This window comes from Salmo salar, chromosome 02 (genome assembly GCF_965601325.2).
Source record: "Salmo salar chromosome 02, fSalSal1, whole genome shotgun sequence".
NCBI lineage: Eukaryota > Metazoa > Chordata > Actinopteri > Salmoniformes > Salmonidae > Salmo > Salmo salar.
Genome location: NC_138292.1, coordinates 17,342,154 through 17,367,949, shown reverse-complemented (window position 1 = coordinate 17,367,949; position 25,796 = coordinate 17,342,154). Strand labels below are relative to the sequence as shown.

Genomic DNA, 25,796 nt, shown 5'->3' with positions numbered 1-25,796 from the left:
TTATGGGGTCAATGTCAATATTACAGTCAAGGTTATTATGAAGTCAATGTCAGCATGACAGTCAACGTTATTATGGGGTCAATGTTAGTATGACAGTCAAGGTTATTATGGAGTCAACGTCAGTATGACAGTCAATGTTATTATGAAGTCAAAATCAATATTACAGTCAAGGTTATAATGGAGTCAATGTCAGTATTACAGTCAACGTTATTATGGGGTCAATGTCAGTATTACAGTCAAGGTTATTATGGAGCCAATGTCAGTATGACAGTCAAGGTTATTATGGGGTCAATGTCAATATTACAGTCAACGTTATTATGGGGTCAATGTCAGTATTACAGTCAAGGTTATTATGGAGCCAATGTCAGTATGACAGTCAAGGTTATTATGGGGTCAATGTCAATATTACAGTCAAGGTTATTATGGAGTCAATGTCAGTATGACAGTCAAGGTTATTATGGAGTCAATGTCAGTATGATAGTAAAGGTTATTATGGGCTCAATGTCAGTATGACAGTCAAGGTTATTATGGAGTCATTGTCAGTATGACAGTCAAGGTTATTATGGGGTCAATGTCAATATGACAGTCAAGGTTATTATGGAGTCAACGTCAGTATGACAGTCAAGGTTATTATGAAGTCAATTTCAGTATTACAGTCAAGGTTATTATGGGATCTATGTCAGTATTACAGTCAAGGTGTCACGTCCTGACCAGTTTAGGTATTATTTGTATTGTAGTTTGGTCAGGACGTGGCAGAGGGTATTTGTTTTGGTTGGTTCGGGGTGGTTGGTTGTGTTTAGGGTGTGTGATTTGTTAGTTCTGGGTGTTGGTTATGTTCTAGGTTGTATTTTCTACGTTCTGTCTAGTTTAGTTTTTCTATGTTTAGGTTTGGGTGTGGACTCTCAATTGGAGGCAGGTGTTTCTATTTTCCTCTGATTGAGAGTCCTATATATAGGTATGTGTTTGGGGTTGTTAATTGTGGGTAGTTGTATTTTGTACTGCTAGTTGTCCTTGCCTGTGAAACTGTCGTCTGTCGTTCTCTTTGTTTATTGTTTTCCGTGTTCACATTTACTTAATAAATAATAATGATGAACATGCAACCCGCTGCGCCTTGGTCCTCTCTACACAACGACACCCGTGACAGAACTACCCACCACAAACGGACCAAGCAGCGGAGGAAGGAGCGACAACAGGTGGAATATCGTGAGTCATGGACTTGGGAGGAGATTCTGGGCGGAGAGGGCCCATGGAGGAAGTCTGGGGAGGACCGGAATCGCTACTGGGGAACACGGCTGGCGAAGAAGCCGGAGAGGCAACCCCAATCATTTTTTTTGGGGGGCACACGGGTAGGTTTGCTGGGTGAGGATTAAGTCCCAAGCCAAATCCCCGTGTTTTTTCCAAACAACCATTGACTGGACAGGTCCCGTGCTTTGGGGTGATGGGTGCTGTGACGAGGCCGGGTATTTTCAGGCCGGTATGCGCAGTACCAGCGCCCCGAATGTGCCAGGGGAAAGTGAGCATCCAGCCAGTAGGGGTGATGCCAGTCCTGCGCTCGAGACCGCCAGTGCGCCTCTACGGTCCAGTGTTTCCCGCTACACGCACTAGCCTTGAGGTGCGTGTCTCCAGGCTGGCACGTCCAGTACCAGCACCACGCATCAGGCTTCCAGTGCGTCAGCCCACTCCAACTCGGCCGGTTCCTGCTCCCCGCATTAGCCCTGAGGTGCGTGTCCCAAGGCTGGTACCTCCACTACCAGCCCCACGCATAAGGCTTCCAGTGCGTCAGACGAGGCCCGAGTGTCCGGCAACAGTACCTCGTCCAGAGTGTCCGGTTATAGTCAAGGTTATTATGAAGTCATTCAGTATTACTGTCAAGGTTATTATGGGGTCAATGTCAGTATTGCAGTCAAGGTTATTATGGGGTCAATGTCAGTATTGCAGTCAAGGTTATTATGGGGTCAATGTCAGTATGACAGTGAAGGTTATTATGGGCTCAATGTCAGTATGACAGTCAAGGTTATTATGGGCTCAATGTCAGTATGACAGTCAAGGTTATTATGGGCTCAATGTCAGTATGACAGTCAAGGTTATTATGGAGTCAGTTGTAAATGAGAACTTGTTCTCAACTGGCCTACCTGGTTAAATAAGGTGAAATAAAAAATCTAAAAATAATGTCAGTATTACAGTCAATGTTAGGTATTTGGAATATGACCTTATGGCTGTCTTTACATTAACAAAATGTGTGAAGTAAAATGGGCCTCTGTTCGTCATCAGAAACTTTTCTGTTAAAAGGGTTTAATTTTCGATTTGTCTATTAAACACAACAAAAATGTCTGTTAGATGAATTCTTGCAGGGGCATGTGGTGTTAGAGAGCAGAGAAATGGCCTGGTCCTCTGGCAGCTATCACCAGGGGAAGCCCCAGAGACAGAGTACAACTGCTTGTTTTTATCCCTGCTCTCCCTCCACCTGCTCTGCCTGTTGTTATGGAAACGGCCTGTATGTGAGTGAAGGGGAATTTTCTGTCTGCTTCCCTGAGCTGAGGCAGTATTTTTGCTACAGAGTTATGACCTCACTGTACATTTATCTGCAAGACTCCTTCTTATGGACATCCAAGAACAGGACGGGGTGTGGACTCTGAATACTTCATCGGTTCTGGACATAAAATGACAAACAGCCAACCATCCTCACTACAGCCACATCTTCATATGGGATGCATGAGAGTTGGCAGCCCTGGGATGGTGTAAGACTGATCACGTTCTTCTTCGTTAGTTTACAATAACTGCTCTACACAGGAAGGATGTGTTTTTTATGAAGAACATGTGAAACCAAAGAAAAAGCCTTTACCCACCCTGGATATGTGTATGTTATGTTTATCTGATCCTGCCACATTGCTAGGCAACAGTGACTTTAATCACTATTCCATACATCTGCTGTGTAAGGGGAGGTGGACTCTGAGTCAGCAAAAGCTAACGTCAGGTCAGATATTTATTGTGCATTGTGTAAAAGCTTTATCACATGCAACCGGTTCCAGTTTTCAAATATAACTGTCTCTAGTCTTTGACTCCTGACTCCTGCCTGCTGTGCTCTAGGCCTACTCCTGCCAGTACCATTCTCCTGGCCTGTCTCTAGTCTTTGACTCCTGACTCCTGCCTGCTGTGCTCCAGGCCTACTCCTGCCAGTACCATTCTCCTGGCCTGTCTCTTCTCCTGTCCTCCCTGCCTTACTACATTAGAGTCAAGGAGTGAGCATTGACATGGCATGGGCACAACTTTCCATATACCCCACTGCTCTCACTATAGAGATACATGTTTAATAGGATCTCTGGGGCTCTGACACTCTGGGTGGTGTTCCACAGTCCTGACATACTGTAAGAGGACACTAACCTTGGATCAGGTCTTATTTTATGGTCATTTAGTAACCATTTCTACTGAGGTTTGTTTATACAGAAACAGCCTGTGTGTGAAGGGGAAGTATTTCTCTGAGCTGCGGTCCACAACCAGACATGTTTGTTTTTGCTGCTTTTACTATCATGAGGCACACGCCCGCACTAGCTGCTGCAATATCATGCCTCCAGAGAGCGGGAAAAGTTTATGGAGCTTCAAACTTTAGTAGCCTACTGTACAACTTGAGGCCTGTATACTTTCACTTGGGTTAGTCACGTCACACACACTTACACCAAAGAAACTTGACTACGAGTCAGGGTTGCCAGGTCTAACTAAAATGTCTAGCACAATGACCACTCAAAACCCACCCAAAAGGCCTGAAAACTAGCCCACATTTTTTGGGTTCACAGCAATTGGAGTTGCCACATGTATACAATAAACCCTTTTTCCATAATGTTATCGAGCCAATTAAGAAGAAATATCACCATAACTTGTAATGACATTAAATTTGGTTTCCATCAAAATAATAATTATTGCAAACTGTGACATGACGTGATAAACTAATTTGAATATGTATCAAGGGAAAATAAAATTTGACGTTTTTAAATTTGTCAGATCCTTTTCCATCAATGGATATCGATATAACTTGTTTGACTGCTATGATTAAGCAATAACGCATGAGGGGGGGTATGGTATATGGCCAATATACCACGGCTAAGGGCTGCTCTTAAGCATTACGCAACGCAGAGTGCTTGGATACAGCCATTTGCTGTGGCATTTTGCCCATATACCACAACCCCCCAGGTGTTCCTTATTGCTATTATAAACTGGTTACCAATGTAAAAAAAATAAAAAATAAAAAATAAAATAAAAAATGTCATACCCATGGTGTATGGTCTGATATACCAGGGCTTTCAGCCAATCAGCATTCAGGGCTTGAAGCAAGTTTATAATTGTAAATAAATCCCTTTTGCGCATGTGCATAACTATAGATAAATCCGACAGGATAGTTTGAGTGATGAAAATTGAACAGAGGATCTCGAAATCTCTGAGAAAGAAACACTTGGACAAGCTCAAAAAACAAATGTTAGGCTATTTTATGGCAATTGTGACATTATTATGTGCCATGTGTTAAGACTACAAACAGTTATAAATGGCTCATTTCAATAGGCATAGGCCACGGACTAAGATCTGAGTTTAAGATTGTAATTCAACTTTGCCATGGTTTTCTTAGATGCAAGTAGCCTATAAACACAAATGCTTCGTTTGTAAATTATGGAGTTTGGAGTTTGCCCCTGGAAATCTGTAAATAAATAAAAAACAAGAAAATGTTGCCATCTGATTTGTTTAATATTGGGAATTTGAAATTAATTATACTTTTACTTTCAATACTTAAGTTTCAAAAGTAAATGTAATTGCTAAAATATACTTAAGTATTGAAAGTAAATGTAATTGCTAAAACATTAAAACCAAATACTTTCAGACTTTTACTCAAGTTGTATTTTACTAGGAAACTTTCACTTTTATTTGAGCACTTTTCTATAAAGGTAACTTAACTTTTACTCAAGTATGACAATTGGGTACTTTTTCCACCACTTTTTCCACCACTGTATATATAACTTTCATTTTTCTTTATTTTTAAGAGAAATGCTATGGCGTTCGTGGTGCAACATAGATCTCGCCATCTGCGACCAATACATTTTTACCTGCGACATTGTTTTCAACGTATATCAATGTTCGTGAAAATGACGAACATGGCAACTCTACTATGAGTTGTATTTCGTCATGCCGCAGACCATATTAAGAAATCGCATGATATCATTCAGGTCACCCCACCGTGAAAAAATCGATCACAACACCGCCTACCAAAGGGCTGTTAGGCTCGATTCTTCACGGCTGACGCCACATACCTAAACTATATCGCCGTCTCGGTTAGTTAAAATGATTATTCCGACAACTTCTGGCTCTGACATGTTGTGGAAACTGAACAGCGCGTACAGTAAGTGGAAATTTTACAGTATGGCGATACATTTTTGCATGCAACTTTTACCCTTGTTGCAAGACAGTTGCTTTGGTTTTTGATGTTGTTACGGCTCTGTGTTACACAAAGTTTAATATTCCATTGAGGTATGTGTGTAAAGCTATTTTGTAGGCAAACTGAATGCGCACAACAGTAAACCGATAATCCCATAGATAACCTCACCTGAATACCATATTCATAATGTATCAAATAACAGCAAACGTATTATATTACTATTAATAATAATAATAATCTCATAACATGTGGTCCATATACAAAACATTTTAAAACAGTCACTATAAACCACTGTGTGTGTTCTTTCTCAGCTGTTTCCGCATCTGTAGGTTATTGGGTGTGTGCGCATTGTAAACTGCTTAACGTTACATGTATATTACACACTTATTGAATTGTATCAGATTTTATCAACGTATTTGTATAAACGTGATGATATGGGTTTTAAAGTGTATGTTAGAACCACCGCACATTTAAAAAAATGTGTTTTTAGGACTACCGGTATTTCATAAATTGGGAGGAACGTGCCTTTTTTGTAACTGACCATTCAATTTTAAAACAAAGCTACCAATAGGTAACGCATCCATACTGGACACGATCGCCTAGCCATTGAATGGGGCGAAATAGGCTCCTCCACGTAGGCTGATCTGTGCCTTACAGTAGCAGGTACCATGCTAGTACCAAGCAAGCAAATCCAAGTCTATGGGGGGAATCCCCATCAGCCGGTCCAAACAAGCATGATCCGGTTTAAAAGCCAAGGTGCACCATCTTGTGTGTGGAGAGTGGAGACAGTTACAGTATATAGGCGTAGTGGAGCATATGAGAGGAACTCAGACACAATTCAAGCATATTGATGGTATGTTTGATCACTTTCCCCAATCTCCTCCCAACACAATAACACTCCAATTCCACAAACAATTTAGTCTGCTGTTCAGTTTTTTTTACATGCTGCATGTCTCCAGCAATGCACAGACACATTGTGCCTGTGCTGTGTGTGGTGAGATTTCCTGCTTTGATTTAGCTTTCGCAATAACCTAACTTGATGCAACACTGACAAAATAAAATGTTGTGATTGATGGAGTAAATTTGTAACTGAGTTCTCTCTTTTTCACACAGTCCTAGTGGTGTGTCTGCTGTCTGTTGTAGACACTCACAACATTAACTGTAAGGTGATCCAACATCCTAACTATACAACGACCTATGACCTCCATGAACTACCTGAATCTCCGCCTTCGGCCAATTGCGAGACCCAGTGGTTGGATGAAAACGTGAGTGACAGCAGAAGCTACTTACAATATGACGACTCATTAAGGAGTGGTAAAATGTTCAAGTAAAATGGTTGGTAAAATGTTCAAGTAATTGAAAGCCTGGTTCTAAAGAGCTTCAGCCTTCTGCTCCAGCACAGCATAAACATCGCCCACCTGATTCAACTAATCATGGTCTTGATGAGTAATGCAGTGTGTTAATGCTGAGCTTGAACAAAAGCCTGCACACCCAGTAGTTCTTTAGGACCAGGAGTTGGGAAACACTGAACTACAGTACTTTATGTTAAACCTCTGACTTATGTTGTCTATTTTACTTTATTTAGATGACTGTTCTTGCCAATGACAAAGAGATGGACGAAAACCGTACTTTGGCTCAGACCAGTCACTCCATCACTATCTTAGGCTGCCTGGACAGACTGACCTACTCAGTGGACTGCACGCTGACTGTGGTATGTTACTGATGTCGTTACTCTAGTGTTTCTGTTGGATCTGATGAAGCACGGACATGGTTTAAGATACACCAATAAGATCATGTATGTGTCTGTCTATGTCGTAGTGTGTGTCTACACCCCAGTTTTTAACATGTTAGCTACTTTGTCAGGAAGGACGGGTGGGAAGGATAAAGTTGAAGTCGGAAGTTTACATACACCTTAGCCAAATACATTTAAACTCAGTTTTTCACAATTCCTGACATTTAATCCAAGTAAAAATTCCCTGACTTAGGTCAGTTAGGATCACCACTTTATTTTAAGAATGTGAAATGTCAGAATAATAGTAGAGAATGATTTATTTCAGCTTTTATTTCTTTCATCACATTCCCAGTGGGTCAAAAGTGTACATACATTCAATTAGTATTTGGTAGCATTGCCTTTAAATTGTTTACCTTGAGTCAAACGTTTCAGGTAGCCTTCCACAAGCTTCCCAAAATAAGTTGGGTGAATTTTGGCCCGTTCCTCCTCACAGCTGGTGGAACTGAGTCAGGTTTGTAGGCCTCCTTGCTCGCACACGCTTTTTCAAATCTGCCCACACATTTTCTATAGGATTGAGGTCAGGGCTTTGTGATGGCCACTCCAATACCTTGACTTTGTTGTCCTTAAGCCATTTTGCCACAACTTTAAAAGTATGTTTGGGGTCATTGTCCATTTGGAAGACCCATTTGCGACCAAGCTTTAACTTCCTGACTGATGTCTTGAGCTGTTGCTTCAATATATCCACATCATTTTCCTGCCTCATGATACCATCTATTTTGTGATGTACACCAGTCCCTCCTGCAGCAAAGCACCCCCACAACATGATGCTGCCACCCCCGTGCTTCACATTTGGGATGGTGTTCTTCAGCTTGCAAGCCTCCACCTTTTTCCTCCAAACATAACGATGGTCATTATGGCCAAACAGTTCTATTTTTGTTTCATCAGACCAGAGGACATTTCTCCAAAAAGTATGATCTTTGTCCCCATGTGCAGTTGCAAACCGTAGTCTGGCTTTTTTTATGGTGGTTTTGGAGCAGTGGCTTCTTCCTTGCTGAGCGGCCTTTCAGGTTATGCCGATATAGGACTCGTTTTACTGTGGATATATATACTTTTGTACCTGTTTCCTCCAGCATCTTCACAAGGTCCTTTGCTGTTGTTCTGGGATTGATTTTCACTTTTCGCACCAAAGTACGTTCATCTCTAGGAGACAGAACGCATCTCCATCCTGAAGGGTATGACGGCTGCGTGGTCCCATGGTTTTTATACTTGCGTACTATTGTTTGTACAGATGAACGTGGTACCTTCAGGTGTTTGGAAATTGCTCCCAAGGATGAACCAGATTTGTGGAGGTCCACAATTTTTTTTCTGAGGTCTTGGCTGATTTCTTTTGATTTTCCCATGATGTCAAGCAAAGAGGCACTGAGTTTGAAGGTAGGCCTTGAAATACATCCACAGGTACACCTCCAATTGACTCAAATGATGTCAATTAGCCTATCAGAAGCTTCTAAAGCCATAACATCCTTTTCTGGAACTTTCCAAGCTGTTTAAAGGCACAGTCAACATAGTGTATGTCAACTTCTGACCCACTGGAATTATAATACAGGGAATTATAAGTGAAATAATCTGTCTGTAAACAATTGTTGGAAAAATGACTTGTGTCATGCACAAAGTAGATGTGCTAACCGACTTGCCAAAACTATAGTTTGTTAACAGGAAATTTGTGGAGTGGTTGAACAAAAATGGGTTTTAATGACTCCAACCTAAGTGTATGTAAACTTCAACTGTATGGCATGTGATTGTTGGTCAGGACATCTCGCTCTGTCCTCTTTTCAACCAGTTTTTTCTCTCTTACAGGCACCATTTCAGGTTCAGTGCCTCAGTGAGTAAACACACACACTAAGAACAAAGCTGCTAGAGGCTGTTGTATGAATGAGTGACAGGATGTGACGGGAAGTTTGTCACATCGTTGATAGAGCACAGCAGCAGTCATTTTGTTTTTGGTGTGGCAGACAAATTACTGATTCATCTCTTTTATTTTGTGTTCTCCAGCTAACTGCAGTCATGGACCTTACAAACCTGCCACCAATCTCCACAGTAATGACCATGTCCCCATCAATCAAGGTTAGAGTAATACAGTTTCACCTTTTCATTCTGACACTGCTGTAGCCGATCTGATTGCTTGTTTTGAACTCAGTTCAAAGAAAAGACCCAGCTCTTTCACTCTATTGGACTGTCCTGGGGAAACAGGAAGATATAACAGTTGACGTTACTCATCAACAACTTGGTGTGTTGTCACTTTACCACTCTCCCTTTTCTCCCTGTGTTTACACCCTGGTTCACTTTGATATGGCTCAACTGTTTATTATCTCACATTAGCTTATCATCAGGTGTGTTTATCTACTCTATAGGATCATATTTAACCTCAGAGACTCAGCTTGGCTCAGAAGGAGTGTTACAGCTGAGATAACCACAGATTATCAGCTCTCTGAGTTGACTCCATTCAATACATCTTTATCTTGCAATTAAACAATTGAATAACACTCCACTGCTGCACTGCCTATAGAGTGAGGCAATGACAGAGCAGAGGCACTCAGGATAAACAACACAGATTGAGTGTTAGTCAGATCTCTGGTACTCAGGCTAAACAACACAGATTGAGTGTTAGTCAGATCTCTGGCACTCAGGATAAACAACACAGATTGAGTGTTAGTCAGATCTCCGGCACTCAGGCTAAACAACACAGATTGAGTGTTAGTGTCAGATCTCTGGCTCTGATCTGTAACTGGATTGGGGAGGTTTCTGTGTGCTCAGTCTCTCTCTCTCTCCTCTCACATGCACAGATGCTAGGAACCACACCGTTGTCTGGGTGCTGATGGATGTGGTTGGAGTCACCGTGTTACTGCTGTGTGTGAAGGCAGCATATGTATTAAAGAAGAGGTATGTATGTATGGATGGATGGATGGATATATGGATTGGATGGATGAATATACAGATTGGATGGATATATTGATGGATGGATATATGGATGGATGGATGGATATATGGATTGGATGGATGAATATACGGATTGGATGGATATATGGATGGATGGATGGATATATGGATTGGATGGATGTATATACTAGAGGTCGACCGATACCGATTATTGGAGGAACAAAAAACCCCGATACCGATTAATCGGCCTATTTATTTATTTATTTATTTATTTGTAGTAAGGACAATTACAACAATACTGAATGAAAACTTTTATTTTAACTTAATATAATACATCAATAAAATCTATTTAGCCTCAAATAAATAATGAAACATGTTCAATTTGGTTTAAATAATGCAAAAACAAAGTGTTGGAGAAGAAAGCAAAAGTGCAATATGTGCCATGTAAAAAAGCTAACATTTAAGTTCCTTGCTCAGAACATGAGAACATTTGAAAGCTGGTGGTTCCTTTTAACATGAGTCTTCAACATTCCCAGGTAAGAAGTTTTAGGTTGTAGTTATTATAGCAATTATAGGACTATTTCTCTCTATACGATTTGTATTTCATATACCTTTGACTATTGGATGTTCTTATAGGCACTTTAGTATTGCCAGTGTAACAGTATAGCTTCCGTCCCTCTCCTCGCCCCTACCTGGGCTCGAACCAGGAACACATCGACAACAGCCACCCTCGAAACATCGTTACCCATCGCTCCACAAAAGCCGCGGCCCTTGCATAGCAAGGGGAACAACTACTTCTAGGTCTCAGAGCGAGTGACGTCACCGATTGAAACATTATTAGCGCGCACCCCGCTAACTAGCTAGCCATTTCACATCGGTTACACCAGCCTAATCTCGGGAGTTGATAGGCTTGAAGTCATAAACAGCTCAATGCTAGAAGCACAGGGAAGAGCTGCTGGCAAACGCACGAAAGTGCTGTTTGAATGAATGCTTACGAGCCTGCTGCTGCATACCCGCTCAGTCAGACTGCTCTATCAAATATCAAATCATAGACTTAATTATAACATAATAACACACAGAAATACGAGCCTTAGGTCATTAATATGGTCAAATCCGGAAACTATCATTTTGAAAACAAAACGTTTATTCTTTCAGTGAAATAAGGAACGGTTCCATATTTTATCTAACGGGTGGCATCCATAAGTCTAAATATTCCTGTTACATTGCACCACCTTCAATGTTATGTCATAATTACGTAAAATTCTGGCAAATTAGTTCACAACGAGCCAGGCGGCCCAAACTGTTGCATATACCCTGACTCTGCGTGCAATGAACGCAAGAAAAGTGACACAATTTACCTAGTTTAATATTGCCTGCTAACCTGGATTTCTTTTAACTAAATATGCAGGTTTAAGAAAATATACTTCTGTGTATTGATTTTAAGAAAGGCATTGATGCTTATGGTTAGGTACATTGGTGCAACGATTGTGCTTTTTTCGCAAATGCGCTTTTGTTAAATCATCCCCGTTTGGCGAAGTTGGCTGTCTTTGTTAGGAAGAAATGGTCTTCACAGTTCGCAACTAGCCAGGCGGCCCAAACTGCTGCATATACCCTGACTCTGTTGCACAGAACGCAAGAGAAGTGACACAATTTCCCTAGTTAAAAGAAATTCATGTTAGCAGGCAATATTAACTAAATATGCAGGTTTAAAAATATATACTTGTGTATTGATTTTAAGAAAGACGTTGATGTTTATGGTTAGGTACACATTGGTGCAACGACAGTGCTTTTTTCACGAATGCACTTGTTAAATCACCCGTTTGGCGAAGTAGGCTGTGATTCAATGATAAATTAACAGGCACCGCATCGATTATATGCAACGCATGACAAGCTAGATAAACTAGTAATATCATCAACATGTGTAGTGAACTAGTGATTATGTTAAGATTGATTGTTTTTTATAAGATACGTTTAATGCTAGCTAGCACCTTACCTTGGCTCCTTGCTGCACTCGCATAACAGGTAGTCAGTCTGCCATGCAGTCTCCTTGTGGAGCGCAATGTAATCGGCCATGATCGGTGTCCAAAAATGCCGATTACCGATTGTTATGAAAACTTGAAATCGACCCTAATTAATCGGCCATTCCGATTAATCGGTTGACCTGTAGTATATACGGCTTGGATGGATGGATGTGTATACGGATTGGGTGGATGGATATACGGCTTGGATGGACGGATGGATAAATGGATAGGAATGTGTATGTGTAGAGTGAAATTATTGCTAAATATGTTTGTTCTATGCTCTTATTTTTATAGACATGTCTGCAAGACATGGAACAAGATGTCGACCCAACACTGTTCTTCAGTGTGATGCTAGCTGGCTGGCTGGATGTTTGGGTTGGTGGATGGGTGGATGGTTTAATGCAATGTAACTGTTTGAGTGTTTAAGGGAGTTTCCTGTAATGGTCCTGTGGCATGACATAGCACGTGTTACATTCTGAGACAGCTTTAGTAAACTCTTTCTGACTGTGGAAGTCTAGAGTCTCTTCAGCTGCACCAGCGAGTGCACAATGAGTAACTAGGCATTATACAAACTATTATAATATATTACTACTCTGGGAAATAATGACTCAGAATAATATCTCTTGTAGTTTGAAGAATCATATATGGGTTACATGAATACTGTCTCAAGGATATGATCAGGGTTAGACTTCAGACTGCTCCCTCTACCCCCTAATATATACACTATATATGATCAAAGTTAGACTGCTCCCTCTACCCCCTAATATATACACTAAATATGATCAGGGTTAGAATTCAGACTGCTCCCTCTACCCCCTAATATATACACTATATATGATCAGGGTTAGAATTCAGACTGCTCCCTCTACCCCCTAATATATACACTATATATGATCAGGGTTAGACTTCAGACTGCTCCCTCTACCCCCTAATATATACACTATATATGATCAGAGTTAGACTTCAGACTGCTCCCTCTACCCCCTAATATATACACTATATATGATCAGGGTTAGACTTCAGACTGCTCCCTCTACCCCCTAATATATACACTATATATGATCAAAGTTAGACTGCTCCCTCTACCCCCTAATATATACACTATATATGATCAGGGTTAGACTTCAGACTGCTCCCTCTACCCCCTAATATATACACTATATATGATCAGAGTTAGACTGCTCCCTCTACCCCCTAATATATACACTATATATGATCAGAGTTAGACTTCAGACTGCTCCCTCTACCCCCTAATATATACACTATATATGATCAGGGTTAGAATTCAGACTGCTCCCTCTACCCCCTAATATATACACTATATATGATCAGGGTTAGACTTCAGACTGCTCCCTCTACCCCCTAATATATACACTATATATGATCAGGGTTAGACTGCTCCCTCTACCCCCTAATATATACACTATATATGATCAGGGTTAGACTTCAGACTGCTCCCTCTACCCCCTAATATATACACTATATATGATCAGGGTTAGACTTCAGACTGCTCCCTCTACCCCCTAATATATACACTATATATGATCAAAGTTAGACTTCAGACTGCTCCCTCTACCCCCTAATATATACACTATATATGATCAGGGTTAGAATTCAGACTGCTCCCTCTACCCCCTAATATATACACTATATAGGATCAGAGTTAGACTGCTCCCTCTAATATATACACTATAAATGGATACTACATTGAAAGATGACTGTTCTGTTCACCATTGATCAGAATATACTATTTATGTAGCTATTTGCAGAAGACACATTTCAGTTGAATGCATTCAGTTGTACAACTGAAGTCTGAAGTTTACATACACTTAGGTTGGAGTCATTAAAACTAGTTTTTCAACCACTCCACAAATTTCTTGTTAACAAACTATAGTTTTGGCAAGTCGGTTAGGACATCTAATTTGTGCACGACGATAGAAAAGTATCTATATCCACAGTAAAATGAGTCCTTTATCGACATAACCTGAAAGGCCGCTCAGCAAGGAAGATGCCACTGCTCCAAAACCACCATAAAAAAAGCCAGACTACGGTTTGCAACTGCACATGGGGACAAAGATTGTACTTTTTGGAGAAATGTCCTCTGGTCTGATGAAACAAAAATAGAACTGTTTTGCCATAATGACCATCGTTATATTTGGAGAAAAAAGGTGGAGGCTTGCAAGCTGAAGAACACCATCCCAACCGTGAAGCATGGGGGTGGCAGCATCATGTTGTGGGGGTGCTTTGCTGCAGGAGGGACTGGTGCATTTCACAAAATAGATAGCATCATGATGTAGGAAAATGATGTGGATATATTGAAGCAACATCTCAAGACATCAGTCAGGAAGTTAAAGCTTGGTCGCAAATGGGTCTTCCAAATGGACAATGACCCCAAGCATAATTCCAAAGTTGTGGCAAAATGGCTTAAGGACAACAAAGTCAAGGTATTGGAGTGGCCATCACAAAGCCCTGACCTCAATTCTATAGAAGATTTGTTGGCAGATTTGAAAAAGCGTGTGCGAGCAAGGAGGCCTACAAACCTGACTCAATTCCACCAGCTCTGTCAGGAGGAATGGGCCAAAATTCACCCAACTTATTGTGGGAAGCTTGTGGAAGGCTTCTGGAAACATTTGACCCAAGTTAAACAATTTAAAGGCAATGCTACCAAATATGAATTGAGTGTATGTAAACTTCTGACCCACTGGGAATGTGATGAAAGAAATAAAAGCTGAAATAAATCATTATATATATATATATATATATATATATATATATATATATATATATATATATATATAAAACTGATATCACAGTTACATAAGTATTCAGACCTTTTACTCAGTACTTTGTTGAAGCACCTTTGGCAGTAATTACAGCCTCAAGTCTTCTTGGGTATGACGCTACAAGCTTGGCACACCTGTATCTGGAGAGTTTCTCCCATTCTTCTCTACAGATCCTCTCAAGCTCTATCAGGTTGGACGGGGACTGTCGCTGCACAGCTGTTTTCATGTCTCTTCAGAGATGTTAAATCATGTTAAAGTCCGGGCTCTGGCTGGGCAACTCAAGGACATTGAGACTTGTCCAGAAGCTACTCCTGTGTTGTCTTGGCTGTGTGCTTAGGGCCGTTGTCCTGTTGGAAGGTGAACCTTCGCCCCAGTCTGAGGTCCTGAGCGCTCTGGAGCAGGTTTTCATCAATGATCTCTCTGTACTTTGCTCACTTCATCTTTCCCTCAATCCTGACTAGTCTCCCAGTCCCTGCCGCTGAAAAACATTCCCACAGCATGATGCTGCCACCACCATGCTTTACTGTAGGGGTGGTTTCTGGTTTCCTCCAAATGTGAGTTCGATCTTGGTTTCATTAGACCAGAGAGTCTTGTTTCTCATGGTCTGAGAGTCCTTTGGGTGCATTCTGGCAAACTCCAAAATGGCTGTCGTGTCTTTTACTGAGGAATGGCTTCCGTCTGGCCACTCTACCAAAAAGCCCTGAGTGGTTGAGTGCTGCAGAGATGGTTGTCCTTCTGGAAGTTTCTCCCATTTCCACTGAGGAACTCTGGAGCTCTGTCAGAGTGACCATCAAGTTCTTGGTCACCACCTTGACCAAGGCCCTTCTCCCTCGATTGCTCAGTTTGGCCGGGCGGCCAGCTCTAGGAAGAGTCTTGGTGGTTCCAAACTTCTTCCATTTAAGAATGATGGAGGTCACTGTGTTCTTGGGGACCTTCAATGCTGCAAACATTTTTTAAGTACCCTTCCCCAGATCTGTACCTCAACACAATCCTGTCTTGGCGCTCTACGGACAATTCCTTCGACCTCATGGCTTACTCTGACATGCACTGTCAACTGTGGGACCTTAAATAGACAGGTGTGTGCCTTTCCAAATCATGTATAATCAGTTGAATTTACCACAGGTGGATTCCAATTAAGTTGTAGAAACATCTGAAGGATGATCAATTGAAACAGGATGCACCTGAGCTCAATTTTGATAGCAAAGTTTCTGAATACTTACGTAAATTAGGTATTGATGTTTTTATATTTTATACATTTGCTAAAATTTCTAAAACCTGTTTTCGCTTTGTCATTATGGGGTATTGTGTATAGATTGAGGAGGAAAAGCATGCATTTATTACATTTTAGAATAAGGCTGTAATGTAACAAAATATGGAAAAAGTCAAGGGGTCTGAATACTTTCCGAATGCACTGTATTTTCACTGTCTTCAAGCACTTACTATTTTAGTCAGTTCCATTTTATTTAATCAACAGTGTGTTGACCATCTGTGTGGAAATTAAAAGCTGGATGAGTTAAATACAGTTATGAGAGACCTTGGGCTCTATTCAACCTGTATCGCTGAAGCGTTACAGATTGTGCAATATACATTTTAAAGGTAATTTCTGTTTGAAGCAACATATGCAACGCTTACCATGAATGCAGTCTTCCCTAACGTGGGAACATTGCCTTTCAATTTCAATCGCGCTGTAACGCTGAAGTTCTGCGATACGGCTTGAAAAGAACCCCTTATCTCAGTCATTAACACACCTTTCTAATCATCATCCTAATAGTTATTTGAGCAGCCCTACCGTCAAACCTGTTAGGGAAGTCCTCTGATTTCGACTGCTGTGAGGGAGGGAGGGAGGGAGGGAGGGAGGGAGGTAGTACCGAGAAGGCCCTCTCTTTCTTGCTCTCTCTCCACCTCCCCCTTTTCCCCCCTCTCTCGCTCTCTGAACTCACCAATGACAGGTCAGAACAAACAGTTCATAACTCATCATGTTATCCATCTTTATATCAGTCTTTACTTTGCACTACTGCTGTTCAACAGCTTCTTTTTAAAGATTAAACCATTTATGATGTGTTAAGTTCTGTCTTGATTTTAGTGGTTGCTGTTTCTTGTGATCATTTTCACTTTTAATAAACTTCCTGAATGTAAGCAGAGAGTGTATGGTAATTCTACTCTATCGATTTTACAATTATTGTACCCATGCCAAACCACAAGCTACCCAGAACATGGGCCAGTGGAATGGTGACAGAGCAAAATATAAAAACAACACTTTATCAATGCTTTATTTATTTATATATATATATATATATATACTGCTCAAATAAAGGGAACACTTAAACAACACAATGTAACTCCAAGTCAATCACACTTCTGTGAAATCAAACTGTCCACTTAGGAAGCAACACTGATTGACGATAAATTTCACGTGCTGTTGTGCAAATGGAATAGACAACAGGTGGAAATTATAGGCAATAAGCAAGACACCCCCAATAAAGGAGTGGTTCTGCAGGTGGAGACCATAGACCACTTCTCAGTTCCTATGCTTCCTTGCTGATGTTTTGGTCACTTTTGAATGCTGGCGGTGCTTTCACTCTAGTGGTAGCATGAGACAGAGTCTACAACCCACACAAGTGGCTCAGGTAGTGCAGCTCATCCAGGATGGCACATCAATGTGAGCTGTGGCAAGAAGGTTTGCTGTGTCTGTCAGCGTAGTGTCCAGAGCATGGAGGCGCTACCAGGAGACAGGCCAGTACATCAGGAGACGTGGAGGAGGCCGTAGGAGGGCAACAACCCAGCAGCAGGACCGCTACCTCCGCCTTTGTGCAAGGAGGTGCAGGAGGAGCACTGCCAGAGCCCTGCAAAATGACCTCCAGCAGGCCACAAATGTGCATGTGTCTGCTCAAACGGTCAGAAACAGACTCCATGAGGGTGGTATGAGGGCCCGACATCCACAGGTGGGGGTTGTGCTTACAGCCCAACACCGTGCAGGACGTTTGGCATTTGCCAGAGAACACCAAGATTGGCAAATTCGCCACTGGCGCCCTGTGCACTTCACAGATCAAAGCAGGTTCACACTGAGCACATGTGACAGACGTGACAGAGTCTGGAGACGCCGTGGAGAACGTTCTGCTGCCTGCAACATCCTCCAGCATGACCGGTTTGGCGGTGGGTCAGTCATGGTGTGGGGTGGCATTTCTTTGGGGGGCCGAACAGCCCTCCATGTGCTCGCCAGAGGTAGCCTGACTGCCATTAGGTACCGAGATGAGATCCTCAGACCCCTTGTGAGACCATATGCTGGTGCGGTTGGCCCTGGGTTCCTCCTAATGCAAGACAATGCTAGACCTCATGTGGCTGGTGTGTGTCAGCAGTTCCTGCAAGAGGAAGGCATTGATGCTATGGACTGGCCCGCCCGTTCCCCAGACCTGAATCCAATTGAGCACATCTGGGACATCATGTCTCGCTCCATCCACCAACGCCACGTTGCACCACACTGTCCAGGAGTTGGCGGATGCTTTAGTCCAGGTCTGGGAGGAGATCCCTCAGGAGACCATCCGCCACCTCATCAGGAGCATGCCCAGGCGTTGTAGGGAGGTCATACAGGCACGTGGAGGCCACACACACTACTGAGCCTCATTTTGACTTGTTTTAAGGACATTACATCAAAGTTGGATCAGCCTGTAGTGTGGTTTTCCACTTTAATTTTGAGTGTGACTCCAAATCCAGACCTCCATGGGTTGATAAATTGGATTTCCATTGATTATTTTTGTGTGATTATTGTCAGCACATTCAACTATGTAAAGAAAAAAGTATTTAATAACATTATTTCATTCATTCAGATCTAGGATGTGTTATTTTAGTGTTCCCTTTATTTTTTTGAGCAGTGTACATTGAAGGATGGCCTAGCCATTGAATGAGCCGGAGCAGGCTTTTAATGGAATCGCGCGCTCTCTTCCGTCAGCGATGTGTAATTGTTCAATAATTCAATGTGTTGTGTTTACAGCACTATATGTGTCGCCCTAATACCTTTCCCGACTGTCACCCCACATTCCTGCACTACAAATGCTGACCCAGTACGTCCTGTCCTTGGATCTTTTGAACCATCTGTGTAAATGGCCTCAAAATCCTGATACACAGTATCCAGACGTCTCTTAAACAAATCAGATGGATCAACACCCTCCCTATCTTTTTGTAGTCTCTCCAACACTTCTAGATCAACTACTGGAGGCGGGAGTAGCCATGGTTGGTTTACAGGAGTAGCTACCGCAGTGTTGCCAACTCATTTTCAGGGGAAGCTGCTAGAGGCAGGTCGATTTGTTGCTAAAAGTTGCTAAATGACGTCGTGATGTCATTGCGTGATGACGTCATTACATAATAACGTAAAACTGCGTCATTACGTAGAATACACAATAACGTTACTCAAATTGACTGGCCATCTCGGCAAAAAATGTGACTTGACATTTGTTAGTTTAGATTTGTTTGTTTATTATCATATATTTTTATTTGTAAAAGTAATATAAACACAACACATTTTTTTATGATCACATTTTTATTTTTAAACACAACACATTGAATTATTGAACAATTACACATTATTGAACAATTACATTTTATGTATTTTCTTTTTAACTAGTAAACCTACACATTCTGAACATTATAGTTTTAAGCAGTGTATTGGTAGTTAACATGCTACCTAACTGATCAACAATTACAGGTACAGGCTAATAACAAGGTATATATGCTATCTTATTGAACAAGCAACTTAACTCAAATAATGTGTGCGCTAGGCATCTCTCTCCAGGTTGTTGTGCTGCTTGGCTGGCTAGCTGCTCAATGGTTTCCTCCAGATATTGCCACTGTTTTTGCACACACTGCAGTACATACTGTCACCATCAGCTGTGTGTCTCCGCCAGTTCCAGAAAGTCCACTCCTTGCGTACGTACTGTAAATATGATGAATCATAGATTGGCAAGGAAATTCTCTTCATCTTCACTGTCCAACTGCATTGTCACGGAGCTGGAACCAGCAGTAGAGGATGGAGTGGCCTTAAAGCTGTATGCTGCTGTGGTGCCAAACTGCTGCAGAACTTCACTTGGTAGTTTACGCTGGTAACAGGTATCACCAGCCACTTCAGTCCATACCGCACCAGGAGTATGTGAGTGTGCAGTGACATTCTATTTCTTAACTTTGACTTGACCACACTCATTAGGCTGAACAGCTGTTCAACCTCCGCATTTGAGTGTGGCAAGGAGAGGGCAGCGAGTGCAGCTTTGCACAGTTCTTCAAATGGATTTGACCCAGAAGAGTCCGTGTAGTTATTGACTTCACTCCAAAACTCGACTGTATTTTCAGTTGAGTCCCACCGAAACAGATGGATGTTTCTCCATTGGGAAACTATCTTATCAATTGTTTGGGGCTGGTATCCCAGTAGCTCAGCTACTTTAATCATTTCAGTGGTGCCTTTATTGTGCTTCAGCATTTCCTTAACACTGAACAAGGCCATGTTTCGTAAGGCTTCTAGGTTGTCTGGGAGCCTTGCTTGCAGCTCCTTGCTTAAAGCAACAATGTAGTTGATGCACTGTCTCCAAATTACCTTTTTGTCCTCTGGCGCAAGACTGAGTTGGTACACCGTGCTCTTCAAAAGGTACCGAAGGTATGGTGATGGACTGAGATGTCCATCAATGCCATCCTTCAGGACATCAATTTGTGCCATAGGGTTGACTGCTCTGCTGCAAATTGATGTTAAGAGGTGTACCAGATTGTCCAAAAGCTTGACAGGAACTGTTTGCTCTCCCTCAAATGACTTCACTGCAACTTGTACGTCACAGGGTTGATTTCAAGAATGTCAGGTAGACATAGTTGATCTTGTCCATGTACATGGCGTGGAGCACATCCGCCATGTAGCAGCACTCACTGGCCTTGGTCAACTCAAAGTGGAGTTTCAGTTCCTCTCACTGGCTCAATATACGAGAACCGCAGGCTCAATCGATAGCCAGCGTGTGGCACACACTTTGGTGATCTGCAGGGGTTTCTGGCCACAATTAATGGTGGCATACACTGCTTTGTACGCCTCCCGCCGTTTTGGGGAAATGGAAAACCAGTTGTAGTTTCCCTGATTAAGTACTCAACACTCCTAGGGATGGTTTCTTTGGATGCTGCACAGACAGCCAATTGTAAAGACTGGCACATAGAGTAGGCCAGAAGGCTAAACTGGAAAACCTAAGCTCTATCAAAATAAAAAGATGGCAGAGCCGCAAAAGTTCCTCTGTGCAAGGGTGTTTATTTACATAGTGATTCCAGAACAAAAACAACAGTACTGCCATCAAACATATACCTTATGGCGCAACTAAAAACAATGCTGCCTCATCCACAGCCCAATCTAAAATGCCTCTCGATGAACTGAAAGAGAGGCTCCTTTTGTAGGGGTAGCCCCTCCCCTCAGAACAATTAACACTAATTAATTAAGCAATTACCTATTCAAACCTACATTTTCCATTCAACTAAACATACTAAAGTATATACATTGCAACACGTTTTTTATGAAACAATATCACAATATAACATTTACAAAATTACATCACTACTGACAGTGTCTTTCAATATGCTCATTTACATTAATGAGCCATTAGGGACAGGCACTACAAAGTAAACCCAATTCCCCCTAGCTCGGGTCCTTATCCAGCATACCCAGAAGCTACAGCGATGGAGAGAGAGGAACAGAACAAACAAACAACGCGCTCATCCATAACATCTAAGTATAATAAATATTGCTTATATTAAATATGAACATTTGTCTGTTTATTTCTTTATACCATAACCGGTTACTGACATAAGTGTGAAATGTATGTACTAAGATAGAGAAGTTAACTTATCTGATAACGGAGGAGGGAGGAGGGATGAATGTGTGCGTGCGTTAAAGTACCAAATTCTGACAGCGGCCAGTGACTAATTCCCACCTCACAGGCACACACAGCGGGTAAGTACCAAATTGGGCAATTCACATTCTTCCTTTAAAATCATGTGCACCCCAGTCATCACGGACGCATTATCAGTGCCAATACCCTGAAGATTCTCTTTTTTAAGGTTACACTTCTCAAGAAACTCAACTACCGCCTTTGCTATTGATCTGGCATCGCCCCCCTCCAATTCAACCAGCCCGAGAAATGTGGACACAGCGGTTATTTTTTTAGCACTGAAATACCGAATCACCACACACAGGTATTTCGAGACACTGACATCAGTGGACTCATCCAAAAGGAGACGGAACTTCTCATCCCCCACATCTGATGTTACCCTTTTGAGAAAATAAGGAGCCAGTACTCCCCTAATCATTTCTGTGCACTTGGTGCGGTGTATTTGGAAGTTTGTTGCTGCCACAGAATCTGAAAAGGCAGCTTTGCAAGCCATACCTAAATGGTCGCATGCTAGCAGCGAACAATGCTCTGCAGTGGCCATTGCCATAGTAGCTTCTGCGCTTTTGCAGTTATCCACTTTTTTAACCAACTGTGGTAATGTTGACTGCGTTGTGGGGTTGTACAGTTTTGATTTATTTATATGCTTTGCTGTAGCACAATGTTTTTTGATGTCATACATTTTTGCAAGCATATCTGATTTGCAGTACACACAGTATGCCTGTCAATCATCCCCAATTACTGGCTTCAGCCACCCTTTAAATTCAGGTACAGACTCCCACTCTTTTCTGTACTTCTGGCTGTACAATTTTGATTGAGACATGTTGATTGATGTTGTAAGTTCTGTTCAAGATCAAACATTTGTGACCAACTATATTCATTGGGTTTGTCTCGTCGAAGGCATACTACTGCTGCTGCAGTCAGCCAACAATGATTTTTAATCTGCTGAAATTGCTGCTGGCCTGCTGCTGCCTGTACAAAAGCTGAGCGCCTGCTGCTGCCTGTGCACGAGCTGAGCGCCTGCTGCTGACGTCACTCACAATGCACTTTTGCAGTCAGGCACATGTGTTGTGACTGTGTGTGACAGAGAAAATCGTTTTTGTGTCATTTAGAGGGAAAATGCATTTTAGCGTTTGAGTCACTTTTCAAAAGTTGCTAAAAGTTCCAAATACATTTTTAAAAGTAGCTAAATTTGTTGCTAGGTGCTGATTGAAAAAAAAAGTTGCCAGGGTACTCTGAAAAGTTGCTAAATCTAGCAACAAAATTGCTAAATTGGCATCACTGAGCTACCGTTGGACTAAACTCCCTTCCATACAGTCCCTTCGCCTGGGTATTACCCACCCACCCAAAGCTTGTGTTCTGTTTTCGCTCATGTTCCCAGCATGCCTGTAAAATCCCTTTAGCAGCATGAGGCACCTGTAGGCCGTCATTGTAAATAAGAATTTGTTCTTAACTGACTTGCCTAGTTAAATGTCCCTGTAGATTGAACCAATAATGAATTGCCAGCTGCTGTCTCCTAATCTGTAATGGCATCTCCCCCATCTCCACCTGTAGTGCAGCCACCAGGGAGGTCTGAAACGCCACTACATATTCTGAGTCCTTGCCCCTGTATGAACCATACGGCATACTGCGATAATCTATTACAGATTGGATCAATGCAACATGCATGGTCCTCAATGAGGAACACCCAGCCCCCCACTCCTTTCCCGTCAGACAGCGTATTACAATTAGCACCTTCTCACACTTTCAAATCAAATCTTATTGGTCACATACACATGGTTAGCAGATGTTAATGCGAATGTAGCGGAATGCTTGTGCTTCTAGTTCCGACAGGGCAGTAATATCTAACAAGTAATCTAACAATTCACCAACAACTACCTAATACACACAAATCTAAAGGGGTGAATGAGAATATGTACATATAAGTATATGGATGAGCGATGGCCGAGCGGCATACGCAAGGTGCAATGGTATAGAATACAGTATATACATGTGATATGAGTAATGTAAGATATGTAAACATTATTAGTGTCATTATTTAAAGTGGCATTTCTTAAAGTGACTAGAGCTCCATTTATTAAAGTGTCCAGTGATTGGGTCTCAATGTAGGCAGCAGCCTCTCTGAGTTAGTTATTGTTGTTTAACAGTCTGATGGCCTTGAGATAGAAACTGTTTTTCAATCTCTCGGTCCCAGCTTTGATGCACCTGTACTGACCTCGCCTTCTGGATGATAGCGGTGTGAACAGGCAGTGGCTCGGGTGGTTGTCCTCGATGATCTTTTTGGCCTTCCTGTGACATCGGGTGCTGTAGCTGTCATGGAGGGCAGGTAGTTTGCAGACCGCACCACCCAATGGAGAGCCTTGCAGTTGAGGACGGTGCAGTTGCCGTACAAGGCTGTGATACAGCCTGGCAGGATGCTCTCGATTGTGCATCTGTAAAAGTTTGTCAGTGTTTTGGATGACAAGCCAAATTTCTTCAGCCTCCTGAGGTTGAAGAGGCACTGTTGCACCTTCTTCACCACACTGTCTGTGTAGGTGGACCATTTCAGTTTGTCTGTGATGTGTACGCCGTGGAACTTTCCACCTTCTCCACTGCTGTCCCTTCGATGTGGATAGGGGGATGCTCCATCCACTGTTTTCAGAAGTCCACGATCATCTCCTTTGTTGACGTTGAGTGAGAGGTTGTTTTCCTTTACACCACACTCTGAGTGCCCTCACCTCCTCCCTGTAGGCTGTATCATCATTGTTGGTAATCAAGACCACTACTGTTGTGTCATCTGCAAACTTGATGATTGAGTTGGAGGTGTACATGGCCACACAGTCATGGGTAAACAGGGAGTACAGGAGAGGGCTGAGCACACACCCTTGTGGGGCCCCAGTGTTGAGGGTCAGCGAAGTGGAGATGTTGTTTCCTACTTTCACCACCTGGGGTTGGCCCGTCAAAGTTTTTTTAACCTTTCTTTAACTAGGCAAGTCAGTTAAGAACAAATTCTTATTTACAATGACAGCCTAGGAACAATGGGTTAACTGCCTTGTTCAGGGGCAGAACAACAGATCTTTCCCTTGTCAGCTTGGGGATTCGATCTAGCAACCTTTCGGTTACAGGCCCAACACTCTAACCTGCCATCCCAGTCAATGAACAGCATTCTTACATCGGTTTTATTTTTGTCCAGATAGGATAGGGCAGTGTGCAGTGTGATGGCGATTGTGTCATCTGTGAACCTGTTGGGGCGGTATACAAACTGAAGTGGGTCTAGTGTGGCTGGTAAGGTGGAGGTGATATGATCCTTGACTAGCCTCTCAAAGCACTTGATGACACAAGTGAGTGCTACGGGGCTGTAGTCATTTAGTTCAGTTATCTTTGCCTTCTTGGGTACAGGAACAATGGTAGCCAACTTGAAGCATGTGGGGACAACAGACTGGGATAGGGAGATTGAATATGTACGTAAACACACCAGCCAGCTGGTCTGTACATGCTCTGAGGAGGCGGCTAGGGATGCCGTCTGGGCCAGCAGCCTTGCGAGGGTTAACACGTTTAAATGTTTTACTCACGGCGGCCACGGAGAAGGAGAGGGGGGCGCAGTCCTTGTTAGTGATCCGCGACGGTGGCACTGTGTTATCCTCAAAGCAGGTAAAGAAGGTGTTTAGTTTGTCTGGAAGCGTGACGTCGGTGTCCGTGAAGTGGATGTTTTTATTTTTGTAGTCTGTTATTTCCTGTAGACCCTGCCACATAAGCCATTGAATTGCGACTCCACCTTGTCCCTGTACCTGCATTTCGCTTGTTTGATTGCCTTGCAGAGGGAATAACTACACTGTTTATGTTCAGCCATATTTCCAGACCTCTTTCCATGGTTAAATGCAGTGGATCACACTTTCAGTTTTGCGCGAATGCCGCTATCTATCTACGGGTTCTGGTTAGGGTAGGTTTTAATAGTCACAGTGGGTACAACATCTCTAATGCACTTCTTTATAAACTCACTCACAGAGTCAGCGGCTGACCGGAACATATTCCAGA

The 25,796-nt window shown here is 42.3% G+C and overlaps 1 protein-coding gene across 1 annotated transcript; it reads left to right on the top strand.

Annotated features, from left to right (window-relative positions):
• The first annotated feature begins 5,178 nt into the window (after positions 1-5,178).
• LOC145860072 (uncharacterized) lies at positions 5,179-14,849 on the top strand. The gene is made up of 7 exons (XM_082960383.1): positions 5,179-5,380; positions 6,530-6,681; positions 7,002-7,127; positions 9,003-9,027; positions 9,198-9,269; positions 9,989-10,085; positions 12,398-14,849. The coding sequence occupies exons 1-7, from the start codon at positions 5,323-5,325 to the stop codon at positions 12,450-12,452; spliced, it is 585 nt and encodes a 194-aa protein (XP_082816509.1). The 5' UTR covers positions 5,179-5,322; the 3' UTR covers positions 12,453-14,849.
• Positions 14,850-25,796: the final 10,947 nt, after the last annotated feature.

What these genes read in the sequence shown, in the direction of transcription:
- LOC145860072 (XM_082960383.1), top strand. Translation starts at nt 5,323, where the DNA reads ATGATTATTCCGACAACTTCTGGCTCTGACATGTTGTGGAAACTGAAC. An exon ending in CCCAGTGGTTGGATGAAAAC is followed by an intron (nt 6,682 to 7,001) that starts GTGAGTGACAGC and finishes TACTTTATTTAG; the next exon opens with ATGACTGTTCTTGCCAATGA. An exon ending in GCATATGTATTAAAGAAGAG is followed by an intron (nt 10,086 to 12,397) that starts GTATGTATGTAT and finishes TTATTTTTATAG; the next exon opens with ACATGTCTGCAAGACATGGA.